The sequence below is a fragment of the Thermobia domestica genome, chromosome 15 (assembly GCF_964235325.1).
Source record: "Thermobia domestica chromosome 15, izTheDome1.hap1.1, whole genome shotgun sequence".
In the NCBI taxonomy this organism is placed as follows: domain Eukaryota; kingdom Metazoa; phylum Arthropoda; class Insecta; order Zygentoma; family Lepismatidae; genus Thermobia; species Thermobia domestica.
Window position 1 is genome coordinate 61768452 of NC_137468.1, and position 25041 is coordinate 61793492.

Below are 25041 nucleotides of genomic sequence, written 5' to 3' on the forward strand. Positions count from 1 at the left end.
TGGATAATTAACCAAATTGTTTTTTGTATGAGATATTCATCTTGTGCATTTCAGAATATATAGTATAGAAATTTCATGAGTGAATACTGAACGTTTCAAATGAAATTCGTAATAATATAAAACTTTTCAATAAACTTACGTACAGTCCGAAGTAAAATCACTGAGATCATTGTCTTAGAAAATTTCAACTTCCTAGATCAAGAATAGATTTATCTCCCTTTTCCGCTCTCTTAAATCTTGAATTCTAAAAATTTCTATCTTATCCGTAGTCTAGCGTCTGAGGATAATATTGTTTTTTTTAGAAAGATTTTAGACGCCCGATAGTCCAAGCCCGCATTTCCTTCCTTAGATTCATTTTTCGTAAAACTCCATCACACCCTCAGCCTAGTATTCAAGGAGCAAATTTATACAGTTACGTTCTAGCAGAACTCGAAAAAGGGGTGTAAGACCCCCTTCTTTCCTGTTGCAGTGCCATGTCGTAATGCTCTGTATTCAAGGAGTACATTTGTTCAAAATTTTAAGTTCATTTGCTCGAGACTTAAAATCTGTTAAAAGTCGAAGAAAATGTTCAAAGTTTTCTTTTGACTTGTAAACCTTGTTTACTTCCTCAGTCTAAGGTACATAGGAAATATTTATGTACAAAATTCGAGGTTCTACATCGAGTAGTTTCTGAGAACTGTATAACGGCAAAAATATTAAGCCTGCTTTTTCCTTCCATATGAACGCATTTTAAAAACAAATGTCTTATTTACAGCCTAGAGTGTTAAGGAGAACATTTATACAAAAATTTCAAGACTCTATTCCTAATATTTCAAGACTCTGTTCCTGGCGAACAAGAACAACAAAATCATTCAGTCTCTCCATTTCCCCATAGAGGCCGTGTCGAAAAATACTGTCATATCTATAAGAACATTTACAAAAAAAGATTCAAGATATTACATATAATAGTTTCGTACATCTGGCGAACGGGGAAAAAAATCATTCAAGCACCCTTGGCCGCTCCCTCCCCCCTAGTAGCCATATTTTGCAAAATATTGTCTTATTGACAGCCTACAATGTAAGAAGAATACTTATATAAAATTTCAAGGTTCTTCGCCTAGTACTTTCGGAGATCTGGTGAACGACGAAAAAGATTCAAGCCCTCTTATCTCCCTTTGGAGTCACATTTCGAAAAATCCTGACTTATCTACAACTTAAATGTACAAAGAGAATGTCTTAGCGAAATTTCAAGGATATATTTATTACTAATCGTTTCGGAGAACTGACGAACGAAAAAAAAATCTCCTCTTCTCTACAGCTTAGAGTGCAAGGAGTTTTGAGGTGTTTGGAGATGTGGCGAATGACAGAAGATTATTCAAGCCCCTTATTCCACCTTAGGGGCTGTATTTCACAAAATACTGTCTTGTTTAAATCTTAAACTGCAAGGAAAACATTTGTACAAAATTTCAGGGTTGTGCGCCTAATCGTTTCGGAAGTCTGGTGAACGGCAAAAACTCATTCAAGCCCCGTTATCCCGTCTTAGGGGCTACATTAAGAAAGAAAAGAAAAAAAAATCTCCAGGCTAAACTACAAGGCTAACATTTATACAAAAGTCAAAGTTGTATGCCTAATAATTTTGGAGAGAATGTCGAAAGGCAAGAAATCACTCAAGCTTCGTTATTCCCCTCTTAGGGGCTGCACTTTGCAAAATCCCGTCTTACAACCTAGGACTCATGGGAAACATTTGTATATTTCAATGTTTTGCGACTAATAGTTTCGGCAGTCTGTTGATGAGGAATCAGTGAGTGGGTGAGTGGATTTACGCTTTTATATAGATATAGATTATTATGAAAAGCAATCAATATATCATGTTTTGAACAGAATGTCGTTCAGATGTTCTCTTCTTCAGTTGGTGTAATTTATCACTTAGGAGTCATTGCACGAAAAGTTTACTGGACGTGTTCTGTCTAGAAATGGTAATATAAACTGGTCGCCCATATCATGTGATCTCTTCCCCTAAATTATTTTTATGGGGTTATCTCAAGTCTCAGGTCTATGAGAATAAGCCATGAACGTTGACTGAAAGGGAAAACTGAACACAGCATTGCGAATTTGCCGTTCAAAATGCGTCGAAAAGTGGTGTAATATCCATTTCATCCACCGAAGCAGAGAAGAACAATTGAATAATATATCTTAAAAACAGTGTCACTCATAACTTTTCATTGTTAAAAAATAAATAAGATTATTACTTATTGTTTTCACTCTATCTCATTTTAAAGTTCTCTGACGTTCTTATTGATAAACCTTTTATTTTAATTTTGTCGAAGTAATTCTTTAAATCAGTTATTACGCTGTTCGCCATTACGTTCTGGTGGCAGATTGCCTAACAATAACGAGTACCTAGCAGAGATAGCCTATTTTAGTAAATAATATTTTTTTTTTTTTTTAAATATTAGAAAATTACGGAGAAATGTAGTAGTATTGCTATCAAATATTTTAATTATTATATTTGCACTTTATATCAGTAGATATGAGATAATGTTGGAGTAACAGAAAATCTTTCTGCTCGACTGGCGAGAACTCGGAACTCCGATTGCCGGGAAAATACTCTGCCAGTTGAATTATCAGCGACTGATAGTTCTCTATATAATCCTGTTTGTATTAAGTGTAAGTATAAGAATTATTTATATATTTGTATATTAAAGCTTTCTTAATCAAAAAATTCCTACTGTAGTAATTAAGATTATTTTTTCATCCATGCAGTGTTTTATAAACTGGGTAAGTGGTTGGAAATTACTCAACACATATACGTCAGTAGGTAGAATGAATACAATCTCAAGAATTTAAACAATGATTTTTCATGAGTGCAGTGTAACTCGTCATTCTGAGAATGATGCATCGTACTGAACTCGCCTGGTTAAACTGACAAACATTAATATGGCTTAGAAGCAATGCATCTTTTCTGGAAGAAAAAATCCGGTATTCACCATGAATGTATTATGATAGCGACATCCATACTTCTAACATATCATCTGACATACTCTCGTCTGCTCGAAATCGCTTCTCTAAATCTTTTGGTAGCAATCACAGAATGAAGAAATCGGAGCAACTATGAGTCCACCACTTAGTATTTGCTATGATTAAACTGTAAGAGAAGCGGTCCTACAATCCTAATAAACATTAGTTTAGAATTTGTCTATGCAAGCAGTGTGCTTTAGAGGCAATAGTATGTCCGGTGCTATTTTTCTAAAAATACTTAGAAACTACAAACTGCGTCTCTTTCATTAAAAGGAATTTTAGCAGTTGCTAAGGCAAGCGTTAAAGTCTAAACGAAAGAAATTAGCAGGTTCTGCAAAGAAAACCTTTCAAATGAATATGAAATACGTTGTTTCAAACATCAAATCGATTTAAGTTGTAAAATATGTTTTATAAATACAAAAATAAAAACTTGCCCTAAAAATCTCATTTAGAGAAAAGTACCGATACTCTACTACCATATTAAAAAAAGCACTGCTCATAAGGAACATTTATCTCTATTTCCTGAAGATAGATATTTGAATTACTGTCTACAAAATATAAGGTGAGTCAAAAATCTTCGGATACCCTTTTATTTTGAAACATGTTAATAGGAGATTATAATACAGGGGGTGGGATGGTCAAGGCAACTTGTAGGGTACATGGCGACCATGACCGCCATCTTGAATGCAAGTTCGAAATTTCAAATGAAAGAATGTATATCACATCTTAAGAACAGAAGCCGAATGAACAAGAAGAAAGCATACAGTAAATTTGGAGATGACCGCTGTTGTTTTTAAGTTTACTTTTTTAAATATCACAGTAACCAATTCATAAATGTAGTTTGTCGTATTTGGTGATTTTTATGTATAGTATGAGATAACTATTTTTTGTATGCATGTTATCATAATGAGGAATAAATGGTGCACGTAATTTAACATTGTTCTTTTTGAATGTAATTGGTAGTCACATCATCTCATTCCATATCCAAGTTCCCTTTCTCTGTGTTAAATTTTCTTGTTCTTATAAAATGTTCGAAACAGTCCTTTCTATGAGCAACGGAAAAGGGTGCAAAACTTTAATATTTTAAATATTATGATTGGAATCTATAGATGATTAGAAAGAGCAGATACTTTCGTAGTGTCTAAATATTCCTTGATCCTTGTTCCTGTGTTCTGTTTAACCAAGGATTTCTGTCATTTTTTTTCTTTCTCTCTCTCTTAAAGAAGAATAGAAATTAAATAGTATCCTATTCCGTAATTGTTACAAATTAGTTTTTAAAGCATTCCATATTTCCGTGATGCATTTCATTTTTCTCCATCACGTACTGTTTTCCCGCAACAGAGGGATTTTTTAGAAATTCCCTCAAAAATTTCCCTTTATTGCTTATTTCATAACTCTAGCTCTTGTCCCCTTACGAATAATAACACAAGAATTAAACCAAAGAAAACCTTGATTGATACTCAATAAACCGTCCAAGTTTCAGAACAATCACGTTATAATTTCTAGAGAAATAAATATACTTATATGTATACTGTGTGTATTGCTCATTGCACCATACTTCAGATCTCCTGATTTGGAGAAAAACGATTTGTTTCATTACCACAAGCACAGACATGAACATTCCTATTTACAATATTCAACAATACACTCACTTGTATTACTCTCTGTAGAATTAGAGGTTTACGTAAACTTTTAGAATGAATGAAAATGGAATTCAATATATGTATGTTAATACGTAGGCTTATGTATATCTCACTACATATATAAACAATCTTCTGACATCCTTCTGTTGTCTTCCTTAAATTGCTATCAAATATTCCTATCAAAGTGAACTACGTTCTTGGAGAATGCAACGTCAAATATACTCATTGGTTAATCCTAATAAGATACTACAGCCACCACTTCATATAAAGTTGGGACTTGTGAAGAACTTTGTCAATGCCATGGATGCAGCTGCTGAAGGTTTCAAGCATTTGCGACATAAGTTTCCTAACCTGAGATGATAAGATTTCAGCGAGGTATTTATTCGTCCCCAGATTAGGAAACTCATGCTTGATGATAGCTTTGACAGCAAGTTAAACAGTGTCGATCTAGCGGCTTGGACAGTTGTGCGTAACTTTCTGGGCTATAACAAAGCGGAGAATTGCACTCAAATCATACAGGACATGCTACAGAAATACAAAGAATTGGGTTGTAGGATGTCCTTAAAAATCCACTTTTTACACACTCACCTTAGCTTCTTTCTTGCTAATCTAGGTGCTGTCAGCGACGAACAGGAGGAAAGATTCCACCAAGACATAATAGCAACGGAGAAAAGGAGCAGGTACTATGGGATCCTTCAATGATAGGGGATTATTGTTGGGGCCTTGTTAGGAATGCAATACTTCTTACAAAAGAAGGGAGGAGTGTACATTTGTGTAACTCAATGGAAGTTTCATACATTCTGGTAGTTTTAATGGCTTTTTCATGACATTTTTGTACAGTTGTATGATTGTTTATTGTAAATTGTGAAACATATAACTTCTGTTATATTCTATTTTATGTCTGTGCTTGTGGTAATGAAGGAAATCGTTTTTTCCACCAAGTAAAGAGATCTGAAACCATAAACATATAAATATCTTTATTTTTCTAGAAATAGTAACGCGATTGTTCTGAAACTTGGAGGGTTTATTGAGTATCATTCAAGGCTTCTTTGGTTTAATTCTTGTGTTATTATTCGTAAATGGACAAGAGCTGGGGTTATGAAATACGCGAAAAAGAGACATTTTTTGAGGGAATTTCCCGAAAATCCCTCTGTCGCAAGAAAACTGTACATGATAGAGAAAAAGTGAATGCATATTCGAATTCAGCGCACACAGTTCCTTCAAGATCAGGTGTTTTACGTTACAAAAACCTTGTTAACTAGTGTTATAAACCAGAAAATTGCCTAGCTAAGTCCCCGTTTGAGAATCACTTGCTGAAGTATCTCTCGATTCTGAAAGGAGAGAGATTTAGATGAACTCTTTTAGTAGTTTTATATTCTTGTGCCACTCAGACATTGTCTCATAATTTTTGAGATAGAATACTTTAAAAACTAATTTATTTATTTTTCAGTTGCTTATAACTCTTGCGTAATTACATGTCTCTACTGTTAATAGAGCTTTCGTCATCGAATTAACAAGAAAGGGTTTCAGTTTAAATAGGGTAGTTTATAAACCTATTGTTAAATCAAAATTAATATATATATATATATATATATATATATAAAGTGAATTGCTTCTTAACACTTGTAATACGAGGTGGATTAATAAATAATCCACAATTATTTTTTTAGGCTATATTATATGTTCTGGAACGTGAAAATTGAAACAGAGATACTTTAACGTTCGAGTCGCCAGTTGTTGATCAGGTGTACCTCCAGCGGCAAAAGCGTGAACTACTAAAGGAAAGATGGAGCGTGTATTACAGTCTACTTGTGATGAGTGATAAGCAGAGAAGTGTAGTGTGTTTTTTGGGAGAGGAAAAGGACAAAATTGAGTAAAATCCACTGAGAAATGGGGTACATATACGGGGAAGACTATCGACCGTAGTAACATCTCCGGGTGGTCCAAATTTTTTGAAGAGTGCCGTGTGAATCTTACTGATTGGCCACGTGCCTGGCGTTCCAGTAATAGGATCAAGTGAACAGAATATTGCGGACGTTGAAGAAGCAATTCATAATGACCGGCGAATCCATCTTCGAATATTTTTGAGTATGTTCGACATTTCGTATGGTACAGTATATATGATATGATGTGATATGATGCATGACAAACTGAAATAAACGTACGGCGGATGGCAAAGAACCACAAAGACGTCCGTAAGGGGTGGGGTGGAATGAATGATGACATGCCTTGAGCACCTGGCATGGTACGCTGAAGGAGGACATGCTTCTCTGGAGGGAATTCTGATAGGTGAGGAGTCAGTCCTGGATGTACCACTAGAGGCCTGAAACAAAGCGCACATCCATGGAATGGAAAATTATCGATTTTCCATTAAAGAAGACTGAATCTGTAAAAAAAAGGTGCTAGTTACTATATTGGGATATGCAAGAGGTTGTACTGGTGGATTTTCTAACCTGCTATTACATTGTGAATGCTACATCGCACAACAGCATTGGCAGAGTTGCACCGTACGCTTCGTAACAAACACCTCAACATTAAAGTTGGAGATATCGGACTCCTTTATAACAATGCACACCACTCTCGTCAGGAACTCGAGAAGGTCGGGTGCGATGTGCTCGTGCATCCGTCATACAGTCTTGATCTGACACGTTCTTCCTTGGAACTACTTGGGATTCGTAGATTGACTATTGAGATTGATTTAAATCGAAGTTCTTGTGTATGTCCATGAAACCCAATAGAATAGAAAAAAAAATTAAGAAAGTAGTTGTGAATTTTCAGTTGTATGTGTATATTTTTTTTTCTTTCTTTCCAGAGCCAAAAACAAGAACAACAGCATGCTATAGTTCAAATGCCAATGCCTATGCCTGCACCGTACCCAGTAGCAGTGCCATCCAAATGGTCAAGATTCCGTGATTTTTTACATTCTATATTGGTCATCTCCGGGTCAGTGTATGGACTGTATGTTCTTTACAAGGTGAGATATTTATTTCAAATATATATGTAATATTTCAGAGTTGTCCCTTCAAGAAAAGAATAACTATAGTAAAAGTAAATTCTCCTCATAGTACTTGAACTATAGCTCTCGGTAGCTCAAACATAATTCATAAAAGCTATTTTTAGATGTAGATCGAATGAAAGGAAATATGCGTAGCTGGTAAGCTTCCAATATTAGAAATAACACATTCAGGAATCTTGTCCACTCTGTTAACGTAAAAAACAATTATAGATTTAAAAAGTTAGTAAAGGACATATTTAAGTGTAAAACAATGTGCTGCTGTTTTGATCTAATCGTGTTCCGTCGTGGATATATGGTTAGCACACATATCTTAGCGCGGGACTCCTAAAAGATATGCATGCGGTTCAGATCTTCGTTTCAGTTTGACTGGGTGCTGAAAGAGGTCGTTAAACTGTAAATCAACCAACCAACCATAATCTACATTGTAGAAATTTAATTCCAAATAGCTGATTTCCAAATAGCTTCGTAGCAAAATCAATATCAAAGACACATACAAAATCAACAGATTGTAGACTTGCTAACTCTATAGTAAGAGAAAGGAAGAGTCACGAAATTGTAAGTTTTATTTTTGGCACATATTATAGCTTTTTTAAAGTGCAATATTTTACCCTAGATGTATTTTCCATCCTCATGTTCCGAAAATAATAATACAACGTGACTTCGTACTACGTAGAAAATGTTTATAATTTAAAAACGCAAGCGTTTTGAAGGAGATCGCATAATTCACCAAAGTATGTGACTTTGTAATGGACATCAAATGACAGTGATGAATTTCGGGACACATTATAGAACCTCAGCGTCAATTCTTAACTTTGTAATATTTTGTAAAAAAAACGTAAATTCAGCCAATAGCCTTTAGTAAATTAAGAATTATTTTTTTTAATCGTGTTTCCATAAATTGCATCAAATTGTGATAAGTTGTACCATTGTGAAAAATAACTATTCTCACATATTGTTCATTCGGAAAATTAAAGTATGTTTCACTAATTCTTCTTAAGTCTCTTTTAAAGTTAAAAGGTCGTTCAATTTTGAAAAGTTATTTAATTTTCTTCATAACCAAAGTTGTGTGAGCAACATGAAAAGCTTAAATTTTGAATTCTTTTAATTAATGTTACATATTTTCTTTTCTTGTACAGAGGTACATAGAACCCTACTTCTTTAAACGTCCGAAGAAACCAAGTAAAAAGTCTTTGGAGGAAGCATTGGAAGTTCTAGATGCGCGATCAAAAGAACTAGCTGACAATTTGTTAGTGATCCAAAACACACTCGCTGAACAACAGAAGGAGATGAGCCGAATGCTGGAGCGAGACCATGAGTATAATGTTGCACCCAAGTACATTCAAGATATAAAGGCTGAAATCACATCACTTAAGGGTCTTCTCCTAAACAGGTAATTACAAGGTGTAGGCTTTGATGTTGACCGAATGTCGTAAAACATTGAATTAAGAAGTGTTAAGTTCTGTGTTAAATAGATAGAAATAATTCTGTTAATAATCGATATGCAGATGACGTAACACTCAGGTGAATATTCGCATTTCATCGGTCACAACACTTCATAGGCTGAAAATGCTTGTTTATTATATTATTTTTATTATTAATATTAATATAAGTGTTTCTGGAGATAAGTAGAAAAAATGTATCACTCTGAATCATATAAGTAAAAATCTGAAGATCGTCACAACGCCTGTTTTGTAACGTTGTAGATATGATAAAAAGGAAAGTGCGAAAGTTCATTTGAGTAGTTTTGCTTAATTTCATCAGAATTTATTTTTGCCTATTTCACTCTATATTGCCTATGTTACTACATAAATATCTAGCATTGCCTTTTTTGCATTTCCCTTAAAATGAGTACTTCATGGGGATAACTACATAGATCTCGTTGGACAAGGTTTCTTCCTGTTCGGCCTTATGTCTTAGGTCAGGGTCAAGCCTTCTTTAATTTAATCAAAATTTATTTCGCCTATTTCACTCTATTTACTTATATTATTGCTTAAATGCCTAACGTTGCTTATTCTTTAAATTTCTTCAAAATAAGTACTTCATGGACATAACTACATAGATCTCTTCGTTGAGAAAGGACTTCTTTCCGAAGAAACATGAAAGCGACAGAAATTTGAAAGGAACTTACGTCTAGTCAAGATAAAACTTTACCCTGATTCAATTTCAACAAAATTTATTTTGTCTTTTTCACTCTATACTGCCTACATTATTGCATAAATACCTAGCAATGCCTATTCTTTGTATTTATCTCAAAATCAGTACTTTTAGGGGATAATTACGTAGATCTTTTCGTTGGAGAAAGTGTTTCTCTGATCCAAGAAGTTTAAAAGATTGATTGAGTTAGATTTAATGGAAATGTTAGCATCAGAACTTACATTGCTTCAGTTTCATCAAAATCAGTTTTGCCTATTTCACTCAATATTGCCTATATTATTCCTTAAACACCTTTGTCGTCCCCCACCCCCTCTCAAAGTCAGTACTTCAAAAGGGTAACTACATATATATATATCTTCGTTGGATGTTTCTCCTGGTTCGGCCTTATGTCTAGGTCAGGATCAAACCTTCTTTAATTTAATCAAAATTTCTTTCGCCTATTTCACTCTATATTACCTATATTATTGCTTAAATGCCTAACATTGCTTATTCGTGGAATTCGTTGCTCTTCGTTGGGGAAAGGCTTCTTTCTGTTCCAGGAAATTTAAAGAATAACAAAGTATGTCTAGGTCAAGATCAAGCTCTACTCTGGAGACATGTGTGCAAGTTATTGAGAGAAATGACTAACAAGGATAAACTAAAGACGAACTAAAGAGCTCAAGGGTGAAAATAAACTAAGTAATTTGATGCGCATGTTCTTACATACCTTAAGTCTCAATTACATCTCGGGGAAATAAAAAGAGTGGTTGTAGATTAAAACAGAAATTATGATCCAAGACAATTGGAAATTTGAAAGAAAGAAATAAAGAAAAATATTATATGCAGTCGCAGTTAATAATTCCTTGTGATGTACTGCCAAAATATGTTAAATTAAAATACATTTAATTTTCATAGTATAACTCCAATTATCCGAACACCAGTCTTCTGAATCGATATTAGGAAAGAAGATATAATTTCAAAAGGAAAAAAAAGAAAAATGATATGCGAATTATATGTATTTGTTCGTAAAATAACGATTTTCGTGGAATCCGTGTTCATACATATGTTAAATTTTACATTTAATTGGAATTTCCTGTATTCTTGATAGTAAAAGTTATCTTATTACGCCTACGTTAACATACATTAAGCATATCTCTCTATTAGACAAAAGCAATTTTGCAGATTTTTTTTTTTTTATTATTATTAATATTATTTCACAACTTTTTTACAGTTTTCCTAGTTACCCGGATTAGTCAAGAACTCGGTTAATCCAGATAATTTGAGTTTCACTGTATATTCATACGAAAGTGAGCAATAACTTCCTTCGTCAAGCTTCTGGGTGTAAAGTGCTGAAAAACTAGATTACTTATGAAGTGATAAGATGTAAAAAATTTACACATATAAATATTTACACACACAATAATTTACATTCGAGGATAGCAAAATGTATTATGTACATTTGTAGAAGAGTAAATTACAGCCTTATAAATTAAATTTAAGATACTTCAAGTTTACTGGAAAAAACGAAATACATACTTCTAAATTGGGAATTTTTAATTAAGTCATTATCAACTTTTTCCTGCATATAGATCTAATTCTGACCAACTAGAAAAATCAGAGAATGGGCAAAAAGTGACATATCATGTTTTGGCATCCTCGTATAGATTTACATTTTAATATATTTATATTTCATCCGTTTTTCTTAAAGAGGAAATGTACCCAAGATAGGGGCATATAAAAAGAACATATCTCAGGTATTATTGCATTTATATCTTCGACATTTTTCTGTAACTATATGTAATTGCATAAACTGCGTCAGTTGAATGGCGTGTAGTTGCAGTGAAGATGTTTTATATCTTCAAGTTTCAGTCCCTCGTTTTCTTTCAGTAGATTTCTTAGTCTACCATCCATCCTTTTGTGCACATGACCAATATATTCTAGTTTTACTATTTCACACTCATCATCGTATCGTTTACTCTCATCCATTGACTTGAATGCACTGGAACCTCCATCACCAACATATTTTGTGAACCGTACACCAAATTTATTCTTTGAACGATTGAAAACCATCTTCACAACCGCAAGTTCCATACATCCACTCGATCCACTGTAATTCTTTGAACATGATAAATTATTTTTTCCTTCCTTTCTGCATCTTCATTATACACTTTTGGTTTAGTAGAACAAGCATAACAATATTTGGACATTCATTGGATATCTAAAACCTTCCCTGTATCTATGCTAATAAGAGATTACACTATATGAGGAAGTGTGGTGTTTTTACGTCCACGTACTATCTACAAGTACACAAATATCACTCCCACATTCCACATCGTCATTAAGTTCATATGCTTTTACAGCTTCATAACAAGCTCTTTTAGTGTTTTCTTTCACTACATGCTCAACAAGTGAAAGAAGAGATTTGTTTATTTTGTCGAATCTTTTTGCTAGTGGAGGCATATTCATCATAGCACAAAATATGAGAGCACCTTTCCCTTCTTTACCCAAGCAGTGCAATCCATATATCAATCTAATATTAGACTAGAAACCTGACTACCTAAAAGACTAGAAACCTGCTGTCTTTCTGAAGTGTATAAATCAGTCTTGACTCCACGAGCTTAACATTGTATTCCTAGGAGGAATATATTAGCACGTTTGTCCTTGAACTCCACTAAAGCCAGTTAACAAGATACGCCACAACAAACACACGAGCATGTACCTCAAATTGTCGCAGACAACATTTCAAAGTTAGTCATCCGAAAACTACGTACATCGACAGGACAATTAGAAATACCAGAACCATTTTCCGCAGGCGCCGTAACTTTCTTTCTTAAAGCACGTGTACGCTCAAAATCATACTGCATCTTCAAAGCTCCTCACGAGACTTGGTTTTATCTACCAAAGGCAGTGTATATCTGTTTCCACAGAACGTATGTTTTTTGAACACTCTTTCACTTCTAGCGGAAAGAAATAAAACAGTCACTATACCGAAAGTAGACTTGAACACAGAAAAGAATATCGTAGAATAAAGAACAGCAATGCTTATTGTCGACACATATGAAGTAGTCATGCACATGCGCTGACCGAGGCAAAAATGAAGATGTACCAGTTCATTGTATCAATAATCCCTGCGTGAAGGAAGAGAAATGCCAGTTTCGTGGAGGCTATTCTGTAGGAAAAGAACGAATTAAAAACTTCAACTACGTCCAAAGAGGAAATTAAATTTAATTATTTCTTTTAAAAAATCTCATATCTTCACGCATATAAATAAAGTTTCCGTGCCGTGGTTTTTTCATTCATTCATAAAGTTTGCTGGGTGTAACGAGGAAGTTATGTACTTCAGGAAAATACATATTCTGGAAAATCGTCATTTTGACCCCTCATCGCGTACATTCTTCCCTTAAAAGATGTCTAGAAACAATGATTAAGTGTTCCTGAATTATTTGAACAATATTCGTAATTTAATTCCAGTTTCTGTATGTCATTGGATGTTTATGTTTATTATTTCGAGTTACTGTAGATGTTAGTACGTATTTTCTTTGTTTTTAATGCCTAAACATTTAGACCCTAGTAATAAGCTACCAGTTTTGTTCTACGCACTAATAATATATTACAATAAAACTTATTACCTCATAGTGGATTATTATTTCGTTCCTTTTATTCCGATATTTCAAGCCCTGTTGGTCTTGAAGTCTTTCTTCAGATACATATTTTTCTATGAAGGAAAGCCTGAACTGTTGATGGTCACACAACTTTATTTTTCTTCTTAGTACTGGTAGATCAGAATAATGATATTTATCCTGAATGTATAGAAATTAAAATTTCGATAATTAAAACTGATAAATTAGTGCATACCATACTATTAACAATCAAGAATGTCCAGTATATCACTATATGAGATCTATTAAGTACTATCATCTGCTTTGTTTCAAGGAAAACTCGTTCCTTCTTATCGAAAAGTGACGATTACGTATTTGACAATTTCTTACTCGCACATTGTTTCCGTCCTAATCCTTTTGTATATATTATATCTATTTGATACACTTGAGAAATCCAGTCAATTCAAACAAAACTCGTGGAACACGTATTTACTGTAAGTATCATTCGTATTCAGATAAAAGCATTATATTTAATCAACGGGTTTTGTAGATGTATAATTGTTTTTACTATATTTCTGATAAATAAGCTAGCTTGTCTTGTTACAACGGACCTATGAGCTTGATTACTTTTTAGTTTCCTTTGCAAAATACGAGTTTCGTTTCCCTCAAGTTTGTTTGTATAAGAAAGAGAGACACTTATAGATTAGGAAATAAACAACATTAAATAAACTCCAGTAGACAACAAAAAGGATCACGCACTAGAAGTTTCAATTTCGTCCAGTAAATGTCAGCCCTGGAGGATATTTGCTGCTATCTAACTACATGATATATAACTTTTAATACCTTTGTTTCAATAGGAAGAAATGGGATAGAGATAACTGCCGTTAAAGTCACCGTTACCCGTGAAGATGTTAACGGATTGACTCCATTAACAAACTCAGCCGAGATAATCACTCTTAACTATGTATTAGAAAATATGAGTTTCAGATTTTTGCTTTTGCTCAATAGTTATCGTGTGGAATGGATGGATGGATGTACTACCATTACAAAAATTCCACGTGCGTGATCCCATAAATAGTAGGAACATGTAAAATATCCAATCGTCGCGGCCTGATAAAGACGAACGATTTTTTTTTTTATTGAAGGTATAATACACTTCGACAATTAGAGAAGTGGACTGATCTTTTTTTACTGCGAAGTTAATTTTAGCAGGGAAGTTTTTCATAGTAGTGAATTTTGCGTGTGACCTTGAGAACATGAGCAGAAAGTTCTTACTTGGCTGGTCGCCAGTGTCGCGCGTAACTCAACTTATTATAAGCTAGTATTATGATATCCTATCACCGTTTGAACAGTGGAACAAGGAGTGAATACTAAGTTCTATGTGCACTTGGGAAAACTCCAACGAAAACATTTGAAATGTTGTAAAAGGTTTATGAGGCCCATTACCTTTCTCGCTACCGTGGTTTCGAATGGCATAAGAGGTTGTGCTGAAGTAGTCTGTGGAAGATGACGAGCACCCAGGTCCAGAGAGAGCTGTCAGAACAACTGAGGTTATTGACGAAGTTCCGGATAGCATTTTTAAGTTACAGAAATACAAGTCTCAGAGTAATATCGGACCTCACGGTGGTAAATAAGAAAGTGTGCCAAATAACAACAGAGGATTGAAAAAAAAAAAGTGTGCATGTTTCGTGCCCCCTTCCTTAATGAAGAAACTAAGAATAGAGACCTGCATGGGCAGGGCTCGGGCGGGCCGACTCTTATTTCTTTGGGCCGGGCTGGGGCCGATTAATTGCAATTCTTTAATAAGTATTGACTTTCGTTAAACGATAATTGGAATAAAGCCAAACGTTGAAGTGTGCCCGTGAAAAATGTCACAAAGAATGCAATAGCTATTTACAGTTTGTGTTGCTTAGCGGCTCCACTTTCACTATAGAGGATTGCAGGCATTGCGCGGTAAATTGAGCTCTGACCTTGACCTTCACTGAACCCAAAATATGACAAGAAGGAGTGGGAAAGTTTTGCCAATCGCTAAACAATAATGCCATCTACACTTTATGCTAAAAATCAATTAAGTTAGATTTTGTTACAGGAAATGGAGTTTTTGTTCTCTCGATGACAGGCAAAGTTCTAGGAAGAGAGGAATAGAGGGATAGACGAAGTTCGAAGCAAGAGTAGAATTGTTATTTCCAATGTACTCAAATTTAAAGGAAGTTGAAGCAAAGTAATACACGCCTCACCTAGACTTAGATTCCGCTCAAACAAATGCAGAAGAAGGCTGCTGTAGCTTGCAACAAACCAAGAGATGAAACATGAGCTTATCAAGATTGGTGGTTAGTTCAGCTATCAATGCCAAGGAAAAGAAGAAAAAGGGCCATGAGGTAACGAGAAAAATGACCTCAAAGTTTGGACGGATATGTTTATCCATTCGATTCAGCATCCTGCAATTAGTATAAAACTCGCAATTACAAATTTATACAAACGTGGACACTTTTCGTCATTTGGCACGAGCAACGTTTTAAATGTCCCAATTTTTCTGCGTCCCCAAATTAGTACACAGAACAATTAGAAAATTATCGAACCGTGGTCACATTTCACCAATGGCATTAGCGTTAGTTCTTTTCTTAATTTTATTAAAGATATATTTACGGATTAATGCTATACCTGAAATATATATAGGATGTTGCGTCATGATTTAACGTAGAAGTCCTTACCTCAATTTACTTTACAGTAACGCTATTCGCTTGGTGTAGTTGAGGGCAATACGTTGCTTATGAATAGATATTCGTACGATATAAAAGTGTATTGATTCACATCTTTTCAGCAATGACCTAAATAATTCCTTTTTAAAAAAAGTACGGTTGCTTGTTGATAAGTATAAAAATATATCTAAAGCAGCTGAAGTAATACAAAACCAATTGTGTGTGTACAGTTATTATAGTGTCAGTTTGGCTTTATAAATAAATATTTATTAGATACGGAAAACGAAATAAACAACAAATCCTTACTCCAAAGCCCATGAAATGTAGTACAAAATAACACTTTTTAAAATAAAATAGATATTGCATGGTTGCCCGCGAAAGCACGCAAGAACAACTTGTTTTTAAATTTATTATCAAAGATTATAAATTATTATTATTATTATTATTGTTTATTTAAAAATGCATGTTAAAGTTGATAAGTTGGAAATACTTCTATTATGGTGGTGGGTAGGAGACAATATACTGTAGCTTGTTCCTGTGCAAAAGGGAGAAGTCTCAAGAAGCCGCCGCCGACTGCATGCCTTCCCTTCAGTAAACAGCAAAAGACAATATGCGCATTGAAGCTTCCTCTGATGATTCAAGTTCAATACCAAAATATGGTCAAACCAGCCACTGGATCCTAGGGGATGAATACTGTCAAAGTTGTTTGTAAAAATGAAAGGAAACCGCACTCTGTTCTCTACAGTTCACTGACCCACAGGAAATGGTGGATGAAGTCAGGGTTGCAGTCTAATACGATTTTAAATACCGTGCAAATGTAGATCTTTTCGGCGGGGTCAATTTCTGATCATTTGTTTTGCAAATAAAAGTTATACTTCGACTATTTCCTTGCTGGATTTAAGAAACCTCCGACTGCGACTAATCCTCCTGTTGTGAAAGCAAAAGGGTAAGAAATAAATTTAAACGGCAATCAAGTAGTGGAATAAAATTAAAACCACTAACAAGTCTAAGCGCATCATTCTGTTCAAACACTCACATAGGTATGTATGCATTATTATTATAATACCAGGTAGAAATATAAAAATGTTGCTGTGTATGTGACTACTCTCAATACTGAAAACTGTTTATTGATTGATTGCTGTCCTCGGTAGTCGAGGAACCGAGGTGTCTGAAAAGCCTGGCCATGTTTCACTGGGTTCCTGTTTCGAGTTCTGGATTTTACAACAATGGTAACAGGCTGAAAGCGTAATGGGGCGAAATCTTAGCGATTGGATTGACCTTTTTTTTTTACGGAAATCTAAACTGTGGGTCTGTAAGTCTTCACTAGAGATCCAATTCGGGACTTCACACGCTCCTTCCCACATGCTCTAATTTATTTATTTATTTATTTATTTATTTATTTATTGTTAAGTGGGAGATAAAATGTACTATTATCGCTCTACACCCAGCGGTAATTTATCTATCCTGGCAATCTTACTTAGACGCTTAGACCAAGAAACACTTGTTTTTCGACCGGTTTTGATCTTATATTCCCTACGAATTTGTATGGATTATTCTATTTTTTATCTTAAGTAGCCTGACTTCTTAACAGTAATAAGCATTCAGAACGCTTTGGCCTGTCACAAAACGAACCTTTGTTGATGTATGCATGGTTCAGTTTCCGCTCAAATTCTCTCTGAATTGCACGTGTTTTATATGCTCTTTGCACGGTAGTTCAGTGACAAGAAAATTAACGAGACGCCTTCTCCTGTGATTCAGTGGAGTTGATATTCTGTGTGCAAAGTTTTTTGGAAAAATTGCTCAGTGTATGTGTTAAGATTCCTTGAAAATGAGCAGTAACAGTGTGATTCGGAAATTACGAAGTGGACAATGTGTTGCAATTAGAAGAGAATCCGGGAAGATTGACGTGTGGAAAAAATTCAGTGTAATCATTGAAAAAGACACATCTAAAGAGACACGTTTCGCACAATGTAAGTCTTGTCAGAGGGTTTTCTCGTATTCACCAAAAGCAGGGACTTCCTATTTAAATCGTCACACTCTAGTCTGTAAACCATTACCACAACAATCAAAGATTACGCAACACCTAACGCAAAAAGTGCCGGCCAGTGTAAAAACAGAAGTTACCCAAGCTGCTGTAAAAATGTGTTGCAGTGATCTTCACCCGTTCGAACTTGTTGCTGGTGAAGGATTTACCCATTTTTGTCAAACCTTACTGCGATTGGGAGCGTCTTATGGAAACTTGCCTATTGCAGATCTTCTGCCACACCCTACCACTGTGTCACGAAATATTAAAATCGAAGCCGAGAAGCTGAGTTCCGTTGTGCCAGGACTTCAGGCAAAAATTGATCGACAAGAGTGTGCAGCAACAATGGACATGTGGACTGACAGCTATCGACACGTATCATATATTAGTGTTACTCTTCATACCTTCAATGCTGAGTGGGACTTAGTTAATCGTGTTTTGTTCACTTGCGAATTTCCTGACGTAGCTAAAACGGGAGAAGACATTAGGAAAGAACTCAAGATAAAGTTTACAGAAATTGGATTTACCGCGGATCCTCTAAGATAATATGGGTTACAGATCATGGATCAAACGTTGTGAACGCTTTGCTTACGTATCGTCGTCTGGATTGTTGTGCGCATGCCCTAAACACAGTTTTGCGTTACCCATTTCAGAAAAAGTTTTTAGTTGAAGGTGCTCCTGAAATTGATAAAGTATTTGTTGTAGTCAAGTCCCTCGTGTCATACTTAAAGTCCTCTGGAGAAATGAAGTACTTAAACAGAACTGTCCATCAAGAATACGAAAGTCGGTGGTACAGCAGAGTTGACATGTTGCAAAGCTTACGCATGTATGATGAAATAGGCTACTTCAGCGTGATAAAAAACACAGGCTAAGGGGAGTAGATCAAAGTCTTATGAAAGAACTAATTGAGCTTTTGGTTCCTTTCAAAGATGTCTTTCTTCAGTTCGAAGCCGAAAAGAAACCAACCTTGCCTTTAGTGCTTCCTGCAAAATTTAATTTAATGGAACATTTGAAACCTTGCACAGAAGATTCTTCTGTCTTGGCAGACATACGGGAACGGGTTAGAGAGCTACTCTTTCAGAAATTGCCGACAGTAAAGGAACACAAAATTGTAGTGTTTTTGTGGCCACAGTTTAGGCAGCTACAATGTTAAGCCAACACGAAAAGGGACAAACCTTTTCTGATATGCGTTCCTTGATAAAGGACATGGAAAGAGAACGTAATGGAGCAATATCGCAACAGAGCTCTACAATGTCTCTTTCCGGGAAGAACTCAACCGCCAGTACTTCTCAAGTAGGACTGGTTGACAATGAATCCTCACCAAAACGAAGTAAGATTTTGGATTTTAGTGCAGTGGCGGATACAGTAAGCATCGGGAGACCTGAGCCCCAAGACGAAGTTCAAAAATATTTAGATATGACTTTCAGCGAGTTCAATATTAACGTTGATTTGGAGGAGTTATCTACATTGTGGGGAAAACTTCAGCTCCACCTCCCCGCTCTAAGTAAGGCAGCAAAGAAAATGTTATGCATTAGCGCAACTAGCAGTCCGTGTGAACGAAATATTAATGCAGCTGGATATCGCATTGAAGAGCGATGTACAAATGTGGATCCTGAAAGTGTCGATTGTATGCTTTTCCTGCATAGCAATAGTGTTTAACAGATGTAACGAAATACAAAGGAAACAGACAGCGCTTTTAGAATTACTTCATAAACTTGTAATGTTTCCGTGAAAAAACTGCGATGAATGTGTTTTTATTTGTCTTTTGGTGATTGATTTAGTTGCTCAAGTACATAGCAGTGTGAAGTAGTGTGGTGGATATGTGCATTAATTTCATTAGTTTTTAATCAGTTGTGTAAATAATTTAATCTCTCTGACAAATTGCAAGTGTAGAAAGAATTGACATGTTGGACTTTTCTTTTGAGAAGTCAAGGCATAATTACATCAATGGTAAGTTGAAACTTTTCATTCACAAATTCTTGTATAGTATTTTGTTTTTGATAAAAACCAATATATGTTAGAACAAAATCAACGTTAAAATGCTCAAGACTAAGTTTTAAGCAGTATTTTGATTTATAATTGGTATGAGACAAGTAAAAATGACAAATCTGAGTACTTTTAATAAAAAGTATATCTGATATTTATAATTTTTACCCACCTTTGATGATCTTCATACCATTACAATGTTTGGTTTCATGTTTCACCGAATATTAGTTTCGTTATATAGGTTATATAAATCAGGATTCTAGGATATTGTAAATGATAAACAATTATTGTATGTATACATTCTAACAGAAAAGTAAAACTTATTAAATCGTAAAATTCAAATAATAATAATTCTTACTATTCACAGTTCTTTTAAATGTATTATTAACTTTAAATTAACGCATAATCTTCATGCTTAACGAAAGTATCTCATAAAGATCTTATTGTAACTGCAAAAATGAACGATTCTTAAATGAGTCTTTGCATAACATACTACGGAACACGTAAATTGGTTTCACGGATCCCTAGGGATCCGCAGGTGAGGACCGCAAATAGGGGGTGCAAGCGGAGCATGTGGCTCGGGCGCGTGGTTTGATGGGCGCTTACATTCCTAATATTTTCGGTACATAATATTTTTCATGCCGAAAGGGGGCGCCGAATTTTGTGTTTGCCCCGGGTGACACAAGAAGCAGGTGCGGGTCTGCCGCAAGGAGGCCACCAAATGGGAAACGCTTTATAAGACAAACACGCTTTCACAAAATGTTCAGCTTCCTTACATCAATTTTAATTATTCCAGTGAAATATCTGAGAATATGCCATATTAAACTTTATCCAAGACGCAGGTCTCAACAGGAATTTCACGTTACCTCTCTATAAGCAATATTTGCCAAATTATTTGAATTATTACATATCTTAATCATAATGACAATGCTGGAGTCCTTGGGCATTAACTTGCCAGATAAGATATTGGGAGATTATCATCCGACAACTGTAAGCCAATCTCACTGAAAAAAGAGTTCGATTTTCAGCTCGTCTATTTTAAAATATCAGCTTAAAGATAGTACACAGACGTAGGCGTGCCCACGGGGGGCAAGACAGGCGAATGACCCCTCTAATGTTCGGCATACCGATCCAGAACATTACTTTTCAACGAATTTTTTATATATGAAAAGTTATAAGTAGTGCACATTTTTCAATCGGTTTCTAAAATTGAAGTATATTTCACAGAAATGACCACTCGAAAAACCTTCAGCTACCCACAGCCACTCCCTTATTGATCGTCGGTAATCAAAGTATCCTTTGGTTGTAGTTTAACCATCTACATTTCTGGTTTTCACTTATATTTTGCTATCTTTCTTTCCGTTTCTTTTATCTCCCAACAATGAACTCCCTTCTCTGCTTTTACTTGACGTCACTCGGATTTCTGCTGGGGTCCGCGGTGGTTCAGTGGTAGACCGTTCACCTCTGGTGCACGGGGTCCCTGATTCGATCCCAGTTCACGCCAAGTGTTCTTTGTGGTAGATAAATACCGTATGCGTGGGTTTTCTCGGAGTTCTCCCGTTTCCTCCCACTTTCTTCATTCCACCATTTCAATTATTTCTCATCATCACCGTCTCCTTTAGCTTCGGTGCATAATCGTGAGACGTTAAACTAGATATTTCATGTCGGACTTCTGCTTGTTTGATGATTCTTTGACCAAAAAGGTGAAGTTGTCTTCTTAATGTTTTCATCCAGCGACTGGTATTCCGGTATATGATGGTGAGAATTAGACATGCAAAATTGTGCCGCTAGAAGCAGCTTCCGATGGGAGATGACTTTTTTTTTTTAATGCTATTTAATATAAGAAGACGCTGCCACTGCTTCCTGTTAAGATGCTACTGACCTTTCAATTTTTTGGTTGAAAGAAATACTACCTTTTGGCATCCAGTACTCATGTTACGGTTCACGGATGTCTGACTCAAATCATACAGGCGTCTGTCTTTTGTTGTCACTGTTTGCCCTTGACTGACCCCGTGATATATTGGAAGTGGAAACAAATATGCGGTATTTTCCTGGAATTTTCTAATACATATCGAAGTGTCATATATGTTGCTAAAGGCTTTCCCTTACATGGTAAGTAAATGGGTTCTTATAATTTATATAATTTAGTACATACGATACTGTTGGGAGTTGTCTCATGTTCGAAAAAAAAACTTAAAACTACTACATTGTTGAGAAATATTATACTGCATTTGCAGAACTGGAGTTGAGATATGAAAATACAGTATCTTCCTTGTCTCTGCTTCATTCAATATTATTTTTTCTTTGTTTTATATTATTACTTCTTACGAGTAAAGCAGATAAAGAAAAATGCAAATAAATAATAATGAATGAAGTTGATGGAATGAGGAAGTTAAATTGATTGTCAAAATTTAAAAGGTATCTCCAATTTGGGGTATTGACTTCCCCCTCCCTAATTTCAACTAAATTGTGATTGTCGGCTCTGGATCTGCCCCTGACAGCACAGTAACTTCCTTGGGGTGAGGTAAGGGAATAAAATAAAATAGGAAAGTGACGGAATGACAAGTTGGTTACATATTTTAAGAAGTAACACTACTAATTTGCCCCCTGCCCCTAATCCAAGGGTGTGCCTACGCCTATGTACACATACCAATATTTACGCAAGCCAGGAAAAGCTACTTGACGTTCTAAATAATCAAAATTTTTAATTTATCTTCTGGTAATTTTTATCAAATGATTAACTGAGGTTATAATTCTTATATACAAATTCATTGTGATCTGTCTCTATAATAGCAACTTGCAAATACAGATGGTACCATTCGGGAGGCAAGCGCCAGGTTGTGAACCAGAGTTTAGAATTAAAAAATTTATCGGGCCAAAAACTTTTAAAATTTATCGAGCTTGGCCGGGCTTGGGCCAAGAATCTTAAAAAAACTTATTGGGCTGGGCCGGGCTCGGGCCGAAAATCTTCAAAACTTTTCGGGGTCGGGCTGGATTGGGCTCGGGCCGAAAAATTCGGTCTGTGCAGATCTCTAACTGGGAAGACTGCATCATTACTCCAGCACACAATACAGTGATTGTTTGTTCATGAGATTTTGGTCGGTAAAAAAGCATTTATGTGTTAACAACACTCCGTACACGCCAGACTTGTCCCTATGTGATCACTTTATTTCCTCTTCTTTAAACTATAGTCATTCATTCATTCCGAGCTTAAAGCACAATGAAGGATTTTTCCTTTGACGATGTTGATGACTATCCAGAAAGTAATGAAGAACCTTGAACACCATCTATAGTATAACACTTCCAAAAGTCATTCTATGGCTTACTGGCTCATGCAAAGCTGTTTGTGGACAAAGAAGGTTCCTATTTTGAATAAAGCGAGATAAGTTAAATCACTTGTTATTCTTTTATTTCTTAGAGATAGTCTCGTTTCCTAATTACCGCACTGTATATGATAATTCATAATGAATAACATGTAGGAACATGTAAGTAGTTCAAAAAATCTAAAAGAATATGTTTTTTAAGTCCTGTAGCTATCTATTTGTTAACAATTGTGTAAATGAATTATTATTTTATAGGCGCCAATTTCCAGCCACACCAAATCCTAGTCCGTGTATACCAGCGTGGCAGCTTCCTCAAGAATCGACTGAAAATGGTGAAGTTAACTCGAAGCAACAGTCCAAAGAGCAGCTAAACTCTTCCAGTATGACAGCAAACGTTGATGAAATAGAAAGCCTAGCAAGTGCCAGCATCTCAAGCGAAAGTGTTTCCAAAAGTGTTTTACAGGAAAATGGGGACTTGAGTGGAAGTGGAAGCGAGAGCAGTCTAGAACATGTGGAAAGCCGATAATTGTAAATTGTTGACTCGATATATGTATATATTTAGAATATTTAAGCAGGGAGATTTAATTGAAGGATATTTGTTTATTAATTTTTTTCAGTGCTTTCTATAGAACATCAGTTTACTGAACAAATGGGTACACCATTTCTCTTACGGTTTTTCACTGTGATAACATTTTGTGTGCTGGGCATCTATTAAATATCATCTGATGCAAGTAATTAAGAGGCCAGTTGAACTTTACGCTTTTTTATATATCATTAAATGGGAACAATTTAATTCCATCGTTTTGCAGTTTTAATTGTACTTCTGAATACATAATTAGATGTTCTTGCCTTACATTCTCTCTATTTTTTTTTATGTAAATTCTGATGCAGTATAGTCCTTTTGTCTTTTGTTACTTTGTGTTGGACATGTACAAGATCCATTGTTTACATTATATTGTTTGTTGTTTTCATAAGTGTTTTTTTTATTTTGATTTTTTTTTATTCAAATGATGTGGTTTCAATAAAGGATGTGTTGAAAGTTGGATCGTTTGATTTCAGACTCTCAGTAATTGCTAGTTTTCACACATTGGTTCATTGTTTGCGAAGAAATTTACTCGATACGTCTGATGTCAGTTATTTACACTAAAATTTAGTGTTGTTGTATAACAAAACGTAAGCAGCGTCACGGATGATAATACATAGTGCAACGTTGCCACTATGAATGCAAATTTACTAACTTTTACCACTGATTATTCATTATTTTAAGAATTTTATACTAGATTTCTCATATATCGCATACTGGGACCAACAGCATAATATATGGTTCTGACTTGTGAGAGGCAAAAGAAACTAAGTAGTTTTTCCCACACTCAAGAACCTTCAAGAGAGCTGTTAGAAACGTACTAAGTTGCACTTACACACTGCAAGAAACAAAAAAACAGTTTTTGGGAGAGCAAAAGAGATAAATGAAAAGTAACAAAGAATTCATTCTTCTAAGGGCGTCTATGTTGTGGTTTCCTAGGGGGGCAAGAAAAGCGACATTTAAAATATAGTTTCAAATTTTGCAGTAACTACAGTCCGGTTCAAAAAAATATCCCCACTTGAATGTTTTGGTGAAAAAC

The 25041-nt window shown here is 35.2% G+C and overlaps 1 protein-coding gene across 2 annotated transcripts in view; it reads left to right on the forward strand.

The window, feature by feature from the left end:
* Pex14 (peroxisomal biogenesis factor 14) overlaps positions 1-24458 on the forward strand; it is a 42592-nt gene extending 18134 nt beyond the window's left edge. For both annotated transcript variants that reach the window (XM_081739730.1, XM_081739731.1), the window contains exons 4-6: positions 7453-7614; positions 8793-9046; positions 23675-24458. In XM_081739730.1, the coding sequence (XP_081595856.1) occupies positions 7453-7614; positions 8793-9046; positions 23675-23945 (687 nt within the window). In that variant the 3' untranslated portion in view covers positions 23946-24458. The remainder of the gene's footprint in view (positions 1-7452; positions 7615-8792; positions 9047-23674) is intronic.
* The last annotated feature ends 583 nt before the right edge of the window (positions 24459-25041 follow it).